The sequence below is a fragment of the Sciurus vulgaris genome (assembly GCF_902686455.1).
Source record: "Sciurus vulgaris genome assembly, chromosome: 8".
Classification (NCBI taxonomy): Eukaryota; Metazoa; Chordata; class Mammalia; order Rodentia; family Sciuridae; genus Sciurus; species Sciurus vulgaris.
Genome location: NC_136468.1, coordinates 104,397,038 through 104,410,952, shown reverse-complemented (window position 1 = coordinate 104,410,952; position 13,915 = coordinate 104,397,038). Strand labels below are relative to the sequence as shown.

Sequence of the window (13,915 nt, the reverse complement as noted above, 5' to 3'; positions counted from 1 at the left end):
CACACTAGGTGGGGTCTGACTCCACCCACCTGGAGGCTCAGCCAGTCCCTCCATTTGGGATGCCAGATTCCTGGGCAGAAAGCAGATGGGACCCAGGTGTACAGGGCAGGGTGGCTCAAGGACCTGTCCTAGGGGAAGGAAAGAAAAACCCCTGGACATGTCCCAGAGACATGCCTGTTTGCAGGCACCGCTGCCCTGGAGAAAGACACATACATATTTGCATGTCTGGCCTCCATCCCTACACTCCGTCATGCTCGCTCCAGTGCAACTGACCAGAGATGACTCGGCCAGGTCAGGTGGGTGATTTTCCCCTGTGCACCCTCTGGGAACCAGAGGCCTGCAGACTGGTTTGAATGACTTCTGAGCATCCTTTTTCAATTGGTACCTTCACTCCTCCCCTGCTGATGGGGCTGGGAGGAGCTCCCTTGGTAAAGGAGGACCCTGTGGTCCTGATTGGCATGTTAATTACGTGCTCACCTTTCTGGGAGGGGCTCAGCAGGAGTGGAGGTTCTAGACAGGGTCAACTCCTCCCAGTCTCATCAGAGAGTCAGCCTCTGTCCTGAGTGCTGAAAATTCACCTTCCTTTCTTCACAGCTCCCCCACACATGCCTGTGGCTCAGTGGTGTGCCTGATTTTGACCTTGATGTCTATTGAAGCACATTTTGGACACTCCTTGGTTGCTGCTTTTTCCCTGAGCGCTGTTGGGAGGTTGAGATGTGCTTGTGCGCTGTGGGTATAGCTGGAGAACTCTGTTTCCTTGCTGCATCATATATTCTGTTGTCACTGTAGCCACAGTGGAGCTCTCCCTTCTCCTGTCACATGTGGGTTTTGGTTTTTGCTATTACAATCTCCTTCAGCTTTTTAATCCTCCTGGCACCTCTTCTGAAGTTTCTCGCTAACAAATTGCTCCAATCTTTGAGGATCCTGTGGAGAAACTGCTTGAGGGGAACCAGCCTCTAGGGACTGGGGGTCCAGGTGCCCAGTGACTAGTTGTCTCTGGTCCCCCCTCCCAGAGCCAGTGTAGGCCCTGCACCTTGTGTGAGTGGGAGCAGCAGGTGGGCTCTGGGCTCTGAGGACACATTCCCCCTCCCGACCTGGCAGATGGGTTATTCTGCACATCCCACCACTGCCTTGGAAGAACAAATTTGGCTTCAGCAGAAAGTTCCAAAGAGTATGGAATTAGGACAAATAAGTGAAGGATTAAATCACTGCACTATTAATATATGGCATTTCCTGTTCTTTGAATAATGCCTGGATACTTTAAGCCCTGACTCAGTCCACCTACTGCTCCCATGGGTGTCTCTCCCCAGGAGTCTGCCACTTGCCCCTGCCCAGAACTGGGCAGGTGGCCTGGCAGGTGCTCACACTCCGCTTTTCCCTTCAGCAGGTGAAGACAGTTGAACAGGCACCCCAGAGGCCAGGCAGTGGGTGGGCATGTCCCCATCCTCTCTTGGTTGACGACTGCTACATACCCTCATGAGTTTATTCTGACATGGGGGCCATGGGTCCCCAGCTGGTGGGGCACAAGGTGACACCTTGTCCTCTTCTGTCCCCAGATCACCAGAAGCTGGAGAGAGAGGCTCGAATCTGCCGCCTTCTGAAGCATTCCAACATTGGTGAGCAGCCCCCAAGGAGGGTGGGGGCTGATATTTTTGAGAAAGCGGCCTCAGGGTATGTGGAGCCCAGAACATGGGTCTGATGGCCTGTCCAAGCCTCACTGGCTGGGCACGTGGGGAGGGTTCCTAGGGGACCTGGGCTGAGCTGGTCCTATCTTCAGCATTGGGACTGCTGGCCCTTCCAGGAAAAGGTAGGCAAATGAGCCACCCTGCTTGGCTGCATCTGGGTTAGATGGAGGCCAAGACTTTAACAGGGTCCTGGCCCCAGCTGTGTCTTGGCCCTCAAAAAGCCCAGTGGCACTACCTGCCAGTCTCCTTCCTGAAACCCCAGACAAGTCCTGTGTTGGGGTAATAAATAACAATTCTAGGAACTGTTGAGCAGACTCCAGAAACTCAGTCGAGCAGACCCTAGGAAGCTGTGCTCACATCTCCTTGGGCCCCTTGGTCCTTTCTGCCCTTCACCTTCCCTGGCTCTGGCATCTGAAGAGTCTGGGAGCTCAGGCCTTGCCCACTCTAGGGAGTAGCTGGAAACACCTTGGGGATGACAGCTGCTCTCTGCACCAGTGGAGGGCTCAGGCTAGCCTCAGAGGCACCTGGAGTTTGTTAGGTGGATTCCTGGGCCCCTCCCTCTAAAACTTTATTATCTTTTGCCAAGATAGGGCCCAGGAATCTGTGTTTAAAAAAAACACCTCAGGACTGTGAGAAGCAGCCAGTTTGGGAGCCTGGGACATCCACATTCCCTCCCAACCCGCTGAGGTGGAGAGGAGAGAGGAGGATCTGCCTCAGGCATGGGGGGGTCCCAGTGGGACCACAGGGGCTCCAGAAGGCCTGGTGGGGAATCTCCTCTGCTACCCTCTGGGATACTGGGGACCCTCAACTTTCCCTTGTCCCAAAACAAGAACTGGATGGGGAAAGACACATTTCCCATTTGTAGGAATTCTGCAGGTCCCCAGCCTTGGTCCATAATTTCTGAATCCCAGTCTCTCCATCTCAATCACAGAGTCTTATTTCTACTGACAATGCAGATGCTTGGGCTTGCCCCAGAGAGTCCATCTCAGGAGGCTTGGAAAATCTGGATCTTAGTGCAACATCCAAAGGGACCTCAGGCTACTGAGCTCCAGCAGCCTAGTGCTGAGAGCCTGTCTACCTCACTACTAGGCCCCCTTCCTGAGGCTCCTGGAAGACACTACCTCCCACTCAACTCTACCAATACTCCTTCCTTCACCCCCCTGGTCCTGTCTCTCCCTTTTTTCCCACCACTATGTCTGCTGAGCACCAACCAAGGGCAGGTCACCCATTCTGAGTGTATTTGAAGGAATCCCTTTATTTAGAGGAGAGAACCCAGGTGTTCTCCGGATTGGTGTTTTGGGGTAGTTCTTCCACAGAACATCTCCCTGCCCTGGCTGGATGCTGGATATGGTTCTGGGCTGGATCTGAGCAGTGGCTGGTCCCTGCTCCCAGTCTGTACTAGGGGAGGAGTGACTACTGGAGGTCCTTGCAGCAGCTTGGGTCACTGGGTAGGGACTCAAGATCAGCACATTCCAGAACACAGGGGAGACAGACCTGAGGCTGCAGGGATCACCCAGTCTTCTCTGTAGATCCAGGAATTCTCTGAGGAGTGGGAGGGAAAATAAAGGGGAGACAAGAGGACCCTCTCCCTTATGGGGAATCTTTAACCTTCCCTCAGGGCTACTGCCCCACCTCTGAGCAGAAAGCTGCTCATAGGCTTTCCTGGGTCACAAGAACAGGTGCTGGGGACAGCTCTTAGAGGGGTGGTTCCCCTGCTCACTGGCTAAGTCAGGCAGCAGTTGTGTGCCAGGCTGGGGAGGGGCCTCATTTTCCTCATTTGAACATGGAGATGCTCCTGCCTCCCTCCAAGGGACCCAATGATTCACATGGGAAGCTGGCATAAACTGTAAAGTCCCCTCTTTTCTGTGGCAGCCTGCTTAGAGTGGAGGGCAGAGGTCCAGCCACAAGCACTGAGGCAGACCCTTTATTAGTGGAAGGGTCAATAAATGCTCCCCACTTCGTGGGGTGGTTTCGTGAGCATGTTAGCTAGTCATGCCTCAGAACAAATGACCCCACAGTCTATACCAGCTCATACAGGTTAACTCAGCTTCTGTGCATTCAAGAGAAATTCAGCAGTCTGGCAGGCCTGCCATACAACTTGTGGGATCCAGTACAAAATGTAGGTGTGAGCCCTGTGTTCAAAATGTATTAAGAATTTCAGCCAGGTGAGGTGACATATGTCCTGTAACCTTAGCAACTTGAGAGGCTGAGGCAGGAGGATTGCAAGTTCAAGGCCAGCCTCAGCAACTTAATGAGGCCCTAAGCAACTTAGTGAAAGCCTGTCTCAAAATTTATAAAGGGGACTGGGGATGTGGCTCAGTGTTAAGTGCCTCTGGTAATCCTCAGCACACACAACACAAAAAGCAACAACAGTGAAGAGAGGCCTCTTGGGTGCCCAGGATAGCTGCACAGCTGCAGGCCCTGCCTGGGTTCCCATGGGCTGCAGACATGCCAGGTTGCACTTAGCAGGGCTCAACTAGAGCTTCAGGCTGTGCTTCCAAGGTGGTGCCTCACATGCCTATTGGCTGGGGCCTGACCCCCTCCCGCAGGCTTCCCCAGAGCCAGCAATGACAGGGACAGTGTGTCAGTCAGTGTTTCCTTGCTGTGACAAAAATTGAGCTAATCAACTTCTGAGGAAGAAAATTTCATTTTGGCTCATGGTTTAGGAGATTTCACTGTGCCTAACCTTATTGTTCTGGGCCAGTGGCAAGGCAGAGGATCATGGCAGAGGGAGTCTCTTGACTTTTCAACAGCCAGGAAGCGGAGAGAGAGAGAGAGATAGGGAGAGAGAAAAAGGTGGGGGTGGGGAGGGGGTCCCAGTATCCTCTCCAAGGACACACCCCCAATGACCTGACTCCTCCCACTAGGCCCCACCTCTTAAAGGTTCCACCACCTCCTGATAGCACCACAGGCTGGTGACCCAGCCTTCAACACATGGGCCTTTGGAGGACGTTTCCAAACATATCAGACAGGAAGAGAGAATGACAGAGGGACAGTGAGGGACAGAGACAGACAAAAAAGTGGGACAACAAGGGACAGAGATGGACTGACAGAGATGGGGCGAAAGTGTGAGAGACAGAGAAGGAGAGATATAAAAAGAACAGAAGTATAATGCCTTTTTAAAAATTATGATCAAATATACATAACATAATGTTAATCATTTTAACACTTTGTGAGCATGCAGTTCTGTGGCATTCACATTCACAACGCTGTGTAGCCATCCTCACTGTCCATATCCAAAACTTTTTCATCTTTTGTCAACAGAAACTCTCCCCTTTAAACAACTCCCACTCCCTGAGCCCCTGGCACCTGCCATTCTACCTTCTGTCTCTGTGAGTCTGACTACTCTAGAGACCTCAGAGGAGTAGAGTCATAGTGTCTTTTTGTGACCAGCTTATTTCACTTGTGATGTCCTCAAGGTTCATCCCTGTTGTACATTTGTCAGAATTTCTTCCTTTTTAAGGCTGAATAATATTCCATTGCATGGAGGTACCACATTTTGTTTATCTATTCATCTGTCGATGGAAACTTGGGCTGCTTCCACCTCTTGGCCGTTGTGAATAGTGCTGCTGTGAACAGGGGTGCACAGGTATGTGAGTCCCTGCTTTCAGTCCTTTGGGTACCAACTTAGGAGTGGGATTGCTGGGTCATATGGGAATTCCGTGTAACTTTTTGAGGAACCATGTGCCTTGTTATGACCTAGTCTACAAGCTGTCACTTCTGCCACTTCGTTTGAAGCCCACACACAGGGGTGAGGAATTGAGTTCCCTCTTAGAAAAGATGTATCAAAGACTTTGGGGATGTATTTTATAGCCACCTATTATAAGCATCTTATGTCGCAGCATCTTATGTTTCCACTGAGCTGAGTTGGCCCATTGCAAGTGGGGTTCATGGCCTGGCCCTAACACTAACTACACAGATGAACTCATTGCCCCCAGCTACCAGTTCACAGGGGATCTGAGGCAGGGGTTGGCCAAGTGCTCACTCCCAGGGAGTTCAGTTTCCCTCTGAGACAGAGGGAGGCTGGGCAGATTGGGCTGGATGTGGTCTGGTGTTGCTCAGTAGCACCTCATACAGGGAAGCGGGGCAGGGCCAACTGGTCCTCTCAGATCTAGGAAGACTCTGCCTTTTGGGGCTTGGGCCCCCTCCTGAGAAGCAGCCTAGCCTGCCCAGGCTATCACCCAAGTTTTCACAAGTGTCCTGTGTCAACAGAGAAATGCTGGAGCAAAGAGCCAGGCAAGACCAAGAGGGATGGGACCACAAGCCGCAGGAAGGTCTGGCCTAGTGTTGGGGGGCTGCTGTTGTGGTCATCTGGAATAAACCAAAGCACTCAGATGGTCCAAAGCTCTCTGAACCCTATGCCCTCCGATGCAGATGCCCCCCTCCCCCAGGTCAGAGCCATAACTACCATGAGGATTTGGTGAAGGGGTTCTTCAGCCTTTGTGGTTCTGGCTACTAGACCGAGTGTGGGGTTGGTTCCCTGATCAGGTGAGGGTGACAGTGACAAGTCTAGCTGATGTCTGTAGAGCACTTGTTCCTGAGCATAGGTGATCTGTGCCTGCCTGGGCGTAGCCCCAGGTCAACACCTTTCCCAGGGAAGGTTCCAGAATTCACTATTAAGCCCATATTTACAGATGTCTGCCTTGTGCCAGGTGAGGTCCCAGGGGCATCTGCCTCTGAAATGGAAGGTGTCCTGGGGGTAGGGAGCTCATCAAAAGAGTAACTCCCAAACCTCCCCCGGTGCCCCTAGGGCCCCAGGGTGACAGAGCCTAGCATGGCCCTGGGGTGCAGTGCCTCGCAGGGCAGTCCTCAGTGTTTCCTGTTAATGTGCCCAGCATCTCCTTCAGGAGTTGAGAGCCCTCGGCCCTGACTAAGAGACCTTCAGCCATCCCCCAAACTCCTCTCCCAACACTGATCAGCTCTCATTTGGCCCTGGCCAGGAAGTTTGTAATTTTGACTACTTTCTGGGCTCGAATCAGCCTCCCTCACTGGGTCCCCACTGAGGAGCTGGGCAGGGGGATACACAGAGGATGGGAGCCTGCTAAGGACAAGGAGGCCTGAGGAGGGGGCCAAGGGTGAAAGCTTCCTGGGACTGCCATCTAGCAGCTCTTCTTTTATGTCACCAGTTAAAGTCACATGACCCTGCAGGCAACGGTTAGTGTCTCCATAAACTGTGAGCACCATGGATGTCCAGGAAAGGATCCTAGAAACTTCTCGGGATGAGCAGAAGGACCCCCCTGGACCTCCTTGCTCTTGTACCCTGCAGCTCCCTTGCCCATGGAAAGTCCAAGCCCCAGCCTCAGCCAGACCCTGAGTCCCTGCCCAGCAGGGGTACAGCCCTGAGGGGAAGAGGAATCCCAACAATGGGGAGCCCCAAGGCAAACAGGAAAGGGGACAAGGCCACATCCCTAAATCCCTTCTCCCCTGGGAGATTGAAAGTAGCAGATTAACTCTGGAGGATGTTTGCTGATCTGACCCAGGGCTTCCAGACTGGACTCCTAAGACACTGCCAGGGACCTTACTTATTGCCACCTCTGCATGCCACCACAGTGTTGTTTCCTTACTGTTTTTATTTAAATAGATTTAGTGACAATTCACTTTTTTACTTAGCCCTGTCTGAATTCACGGGTCTGATGTGCGAGTTAGATTTTCTTCTTAACCATTAAAATAAGCACCTATATTTAAAATGTTAAAAAATGTTTTTTAAAAAAATTATTCACATGCACACTGCCTCAATTCTTTACACGTATCCCCATTGACTCCATTTGATCGAGGGACCCACTTCCTGGCAGGAGGCAGGACTCATCCAAGCCTGAGATCTCCTGGGCCCTTGACCTCACCCCATCCTGCACCAGGAGGTGGGTCCCAGCCCCCACCAGCAGGCCGTCTCTGCTGAACCCAGGGAAGGTTCCCCTGGGCCTCCCTTCCTCCCCCAGAGCACTGCCTCAGGGGCTCCAAGGGGTGTGTGGGAGAAGCTGCTGCCCTCTGGGCCTGGGCCTTTCTGTTCTGGGCTCAGAAAAGAAGTTCAGGTCCCCAGGCAGCCCAGATTCTGGTACTGAGACTTACATCCAGATGACAGTAGTGACAATGATGATCACAGGATTGTGAGTCCGTAAGTACTCACCATGTCCTGGAAACTTCCCACAGGTTACCTAGTTTCTTTGCGATGATCCATAGATGCTGACTTGGCCCATTTCAGAGAGGAGCAGACTGAGGCTTACATGGCTGAGTGACCTGTTCAAGGTCATACAGCCAGTTTAGTGGCAGGAGAGAGTAGTCCTGCATTTCCTGGGACCTGGGACCCAGCCTGCCCTCATGGGTTGGGGGACTTTGTACCTGAGGTGTGGTGCTGAGAAAGGCCATTGGCGTGGGGCCATTGGAGCACAGGGGTCTGGGCAAGGCCTGGGCCCCAGAGGCCAGATCAGAATTTCTGGGCACAAGGATGCTATCTGGCTGGCCCCTGAAAGGACCAGAGCCAGGAGGGAGGCCCTGACAGCTAGTTAGAAACTAGGACAGCACAGGAGGGCTCCAGGAAAGGGCTGGAGCTGTGCGGGCTGTTCCCGCTTGAGGCCTCAAGTGGGGGAGATGGAGACCGATTTTCACCCTCCAGCTCTTGTGTCCCTTGGATGATGGGAGAAAGCCATACCTTAGAGATCTGTCTTCCTGGATCCAAAAAAGAGAGGGACCAAGGCTGGCATAGTGTAGGCCCTGGAGCCAGACCAACCCCTCAGCTCACAGCCCTGCTTTGCCTTTTTTGGGCTGCATGACTTTCAGCCGATTACTCAACCTCTCTGTGCTTCAGCTTCCTCACCTGTAGCCTCTTGGAGTGGTTGGAAGGTTAATTGAGTTAATACACGTAGAGTGCTCATAGCCGCCCTGGCACATGGTGAGTGCTCAATGCCTGTCGTCGCTGTTCTAGCAAAGGGCAGAATCTGCACGTGGGAGAGCAAGGCCCAAAGTGAGTCATTCCTAGCAAATACTCCCCACTTGGAGCAGGGCATATCTCCAGATGAGGAAGAGCAGGCCTTGGGGGAGGGCACACTTTGGTGCTCAGATCGCACTGCTGCTCCTTCGTCCCTTCATCATACATTCTCTGTTTCCTCGTCAGTTCTGCCCTGCACCAGGCAGGGTCTAGAGTGAGGGGCAGGAAGCAAACAGACCTTTGCAGGCAGCATGGAGACAAGGGCTTGGGAGGGGAGAATGGCAGTGCTCCACCTTACTGGAACCTGAACTCAGGGTTTGAGCCTTTGAATGCCACATTGGGCGGGTTTTCCTCCGGGCCAGGTCCATGCTTGCTGAGGACTTAGGGCAGCTCTGGGAAGGCCCAGGGTGAATAAAGGGTGTGTTTCATCCTGAATTCTCCCCCTTGTGACACCCTTCAGGGGTTCCTCTCAGGAGCTCAGTTGGGTGAGTCCCTGCTTCTCATATTCTGCCCTCCTCTGTCTCCCTCTGGCAGAAGGAAACAGACCAGGAAGGCAGCTGAGAGTGCAGGAAGGGCAGGGCACTGCCCAGAGGCCCCGATGTTCACCCAACACCACCTCCCTTCCTCCTGGCCACCCACCTGGCCCTCCCCACAGATCATCCTGTGGGTGCCCCCAGGGTCCTTGGCTGTGGGCCAGGGAGCTCCCTCCCTGAGGGCTTGCACAGCTGGTATGTGCCTGGACAGTGTGTAGGTGGTATGTCCTAGCTACCGCCAGCTTCTCATGGCTTCTCTATCCCTGCAGTGCGTCTCCATGACAGCATCTCCGAGGAGGGTTTCCACTACCTGGTCTTCGATCTGTAAGTGCCAGAGCTGAGAACCCTCTCCCACTCCTGGTGCAGGGCTGGTGGGGTCCACAACCTCCCCAGCCCAGGGAGCAATCCTGTCTCTACTTCTGTCCACTACCTGAGTGCACCTCTACTGTAGGTCACCTCACTCCCAGCTACACCTTCCCTCAACTCTCCTCCTTGCTTTACTCTGGTTTTATTGAATCCCGTGGGGGTTGGAACCAATCCTGTGACCCCCCTCCTCCACACAGACCAGAAGGGTGGGGGAAGGGAGGGAGAACTACGGAGTGCTAGTGATTCAGTCACCTCCCTTCCCCGTGTGCCCTTATCACACTGTACTGTGGTGGCACCACTACCTGGCGTGAGCATGTGTGTTTTGAATGTGGGTAAAAGCATGTAAATGTGTGTACCTAAATTCATGTGTGAATGTGTGCATGTGTGTGGATGTCTGAGCATGCGCGAGGGCACGTGTGCAGTGTATGCATGTGCGTGTGCCTTGTATGAATGTATGTGTGGGTATGGTTTGTAGGGGTACATGCATATGCTTGTGCGTGTGTGTTTTCACGAGTGTGTGTGCGCACAGGCGTGCACATGCAGTAACTGAGAGAGAAGGCGTCTGGGGCCAGTGCCGCCTCTCACTTCCTGCCAGATTTAGAAGCGATGATCTCATCTCCCTCACTCTTGACAGCTCCCGCTAAGCAGCACTATATTTAGCTGTCCGTGAATCAGGGCTGCAGTGGGACCCTGGGCTGGGTGGGGGCCCCTGAGTCTTGGCCTACCTCTGTGGCCTCCAGGCAGCTGCACAGCCGGGGAAGCCTGGCTGTGGTGCCATTGCCATGGTTACCCCGTGCCCTCAGCAGCAGCTCTTGAGCAGCAGGCCCAGTGGAGATAGGAGGCACTTTTGTATGGACTGCCCTCTCGGTTTTTCCTTCCTCAAATGACAGATGCCCAGGCTGTGGGGTGTGCAGAGCTGAGAGGAGTCCACTCACATGGGGTCCTCTGGTCAAGAGAGGCTAGGTTATTCTTTCAGGGGTTCTCTGATGCCCCATGTGTCCCACAAGACCCTGCCTCATATTGTCAGCCAGGTGACTAGGGCTGACCTAGGCACAGACACTACTGCCTGCAACATCTGTCCCCTGGCCTGAGGAGAGGGCAGGCTCACCATTGCCCCTGTGTGCACCAGACCCATCTCCACCAGACTTTTTTTTCCCAGGAAAGGGAGAAGCCCCTGGACTGAGGGCAGCCCTGTCTAGAACCCCATGGTGGCCAACAGATGGCTCTTTCCTTCTGAGAAGGAAAGAGAACAGTGTGTGTGTGTGCTGTGTGAGACACTTGTCTCAGGACTGGCTTTGCACAGGGCTGGCTGAGCACTCACCAGGATGTGTAGGGAAAGCCTCTGAGGTTGGTAAGTCCTGAAGGGTCCTGCACATCCTCCTCCCAAACCTTTGTGTCTGATGGGGCAGCAGTTTCTGGAATGGGCTGGCATCACCCTCCAGACAGTGGTTCCTGCCCTGGAGCCCATCTTGACTACATCCTGATGGCCAGTCACGGAGTGGGGACACAGGGCAGGAGGTTGTACCTGAGGCCCCTTAGCAGTTTAGGGGCTCTGTGGATTTGGGGACATTGAAAGGTATCCACACTCTCCATTCTTAGAAATGCCATAGGACTCAGGGACTAGGCCTGGGAATGGAAGGCCTTGCACACACCTGTGTATCCAGAGGAAGGAAGCTCCCCTGTGGGCCATGACTTTCCTTAGTTGTATGCCCCCATGGCCTAAGGAGAGGTGGTTCAGATGCAGGACCTCTCAGACTTACACCAGTCTTGGGCCAGCACTGCTCCCACATCCTCCACAGCAACGAACATGGTGGAGACAAACTCCCTGCCCTGAGGCTCTGGATCAGGAGATGGCCCTAGCCAGGGAGTCCCAGGTGCTCATCAGTCCAAACTGCAGCTGGCTTAGCACACAGGCACCCCAGAGGGCCTGGTCTGGTCCCAGGTGGGTACCTGTCAGGAGGCTTCTGTAAGCTGTACCTGGACCTAGACTTGGTAGCTTTTGGCTGCTGTTCTTTGCCTGGACTAAGGATCTTTGGGCCTGATGTGTAAGCTGGCATTCTAAGACCTACACAGTCAATCACATGGCCTGGTCTACACTTGGAATCTGATCCTCCTGCTCCACACACATGTGCACTAGGGACAACCTCATATGCATTTCATCCTCATGTTGCTACTTTCACTTAATTTAGGGCTGGGTTCCCTGACAGAGAGGTTGGGTGGCTTGTGGGACCCAGCCTGAGTCTTCTGAGCTCAGAGCTGCTGCTCCAGTATTGTGGGCTCACAATAGCTCAGGTAGTGCTACTCAGAGCTACGGTTCTTTCAGAGATGAAATGGAACCTTTAAAGTTTCTCACTACAAGCATTGCTAGGGAATCCTGTGGGGTCCCCAGGGCAGGTTTAGCCTGGAGCAGGAGAATGCTAACACTCAGCACATCCTCACTGAAAATTTTCTCCAACACTAAGACACAGTACCCACCCATGCCAGGGTCACCATTCAACAATCCCTACTCCCTGGGTCACCCCTGCCATGAGCTAGGCTAGTGCTGAGTGTTGGACACAAATTTTAGGAGACCCAAACCTCACTTGCCAGAACAAAGGGGAAAAGCTAAAATGAGACAGCCCAACCAGAGCAGGAAGGAACCTAGGGAGAGGACCACAGACTTTTCCCACTCCACAGGGAGGGCCTGACCTCAGGGAGCCATTAGATGGGGTCTTCTGGCAGACTCAGAACCCTCAGTTGGGGGAGAGACATAGGCAGACCAAGGACCACTGTCCTGCCCACTGATGTGTGTCCACACCTCTCCACCTTATCAGATCCCAGAAGCCTAAACCAATTCTATATTCTCAGAAGTCCTCCAGATAGTGGTTCCTGCCCTAGAGCCCATATTGACTACATCCTGATGACCAGTCACTGAGTAGGACACAGGGCAGGAGGTTGTGCCAGCTGAAACCATCCCCAGCACCTGTCATCATCATCTCTGTTCTCTTCCTAAAGGTGGGGCTTAGAGCTTAAGACATTGGCCCACTAGGGACGCCAGATCCAGGCACCAGATCTTCTGGCCCTTGGAGGAAGGGTACATATTTGGCCCTGGGCCACTCGAGGAGGGGAAATCAGATCTTTTCAGACCTAGAATTAGAGTCACAAGCTCTGGGTATAACAGTCCAAATGCCTGACTCAAATCTCTGTGCTGCCCACTCTAGGGAAATCACTTAGATCTCTGAAACTTAGTTTTCTTATTCATTAATGGAATATAATAGTGCCAGCGATTTTGAGGACAGAAAGGTTAAATGTCCTCATGTGTTAGTGAGTAATTGATAATCTGTCAGTTCTAGGTGATGATGGAACTAGAATGGTGATGGTGGTGAATGTTGGGGGTGATAGAGATTGTGATGGTGGTGGTGGTATTGATGGAGATGGTGGTGATATTGATGTTGGAGGTGGCGATGGTTTTGATCATGGTGGTGGTGATGGTGATGTGTGATGGTGATGGTATTGATGAAGGTGATGGTGATAGTGATGGTGGTAGTGAAGCAGTGGTGGCAATGTTGATAATGGTGATGGTAGTAGTGGTAGAGGAAGTGATGAAAATAACAGTGTCTCCAGAATTTGACCCCCATGCACTTTTCCCACAGGGTCACTGGTGGGGAGCTCTTTGAAGACATTGTGGCGAGAGAGTACTACAGTGAGGCTGATGCCAGGTGGGTGCCGAACCTCATGCCATCTTCCCCCTCTTCTCACCCCCCTTGCCCATCCCTCACTCAGCCCTACTCCTGCCTCTCTGTAACCCATATCTATTCCATGCATCAATGTCCCTTCCATATTCCCAGCACAGGGCAGCTGAGTGGAAGTGTTAGTTGGCCCACTGGCCCTATTGGGAGCTCTCTGAACAAGGAAGGAGAGGACCATCCTGTGTCTGATCAGCACAGAGTGTGGCCTGTGGGGCCTGGCTCCAACCTGCTGCATTGTGAGGGGTACTTTTCATAGGGTGACTGGTGGGGGAGGAGAAGGTCATAGGCATCTTCCTGCCCTTTGGATGTCGAGGGCCATGGCCCATGCAGTAATCTCTTGCCCAACCTTCCTCATAGAGATAAGCAGTTTCCAAATGCTCTTCCCCAGAAGGCAGGCCAGGAATCCCCTTCGATGGTATTCTCAAAGGGCATCTCCAGCTCCACCCAGCTTGTACATAAAGCAATGGAAAGTCAACAGCCTATTCTGGTACAACTGCTGGGGCAGGTGCCACCGTCTCTCCTCTTGGGTCCCTGCACTCTTGTTTACCACACCCCAGGACAGTGGGAGGAGGCCAGGGCACACTCAGAATTCTGTACCAGTGTGCCATTCAAAGGGTTACCCCTGGGCCATTGGACTTCTGGTGTGGGGTTGGGATAGAGGGGCATGGATTCTATCCAGGT

General features: G+C 53.1%; 1 protein-coding gene across 27 annotated transcripts in view; it reads left to right on the top strand.

Annotated features, from left to right (window-relative positions):
• CAMK2B (calcium/calmodulin dependent protein kinase II beta) overlaps nucleotides 1–13,915 on the top strand; it is a 99,414-nt gene that overhangs the window by 54,095 nt on the left and 31,404 nt on the right. For 15 of the 27 annotated variants that reach the window (XM_079150751.1, XM_079150754.1, XM_079150752.1 and 12 more), the window contains exons 3-6: nucleotides 185–296; nucleotides 1,557–1,616; nucleotides 9,410–9,464; nucleotides 13,139–13,204. In XM_079150751.1, the coding sequence (XP_079006877.1) occupies nucleotides 185–296; nucleotides 1,557–1,616; nucleotides 9,410–9,464; nucleotides 13,139–13,204 (293 nt within the window). Of the gene's footprint in view, nucleotides 1–184; nucleotides 297–1,556; nucleotides 1,617–5,142; nucleotides 5,275–9,409; nucleotides 9,465–13,138; nucleotides 13,205–13,915 lie in introns of those variants that run through there. The other 12 variants (XM_079150738.1, XM_079150735.1, XM_079150734.1 and 9 more) reach the window with 2 other exon arrangements.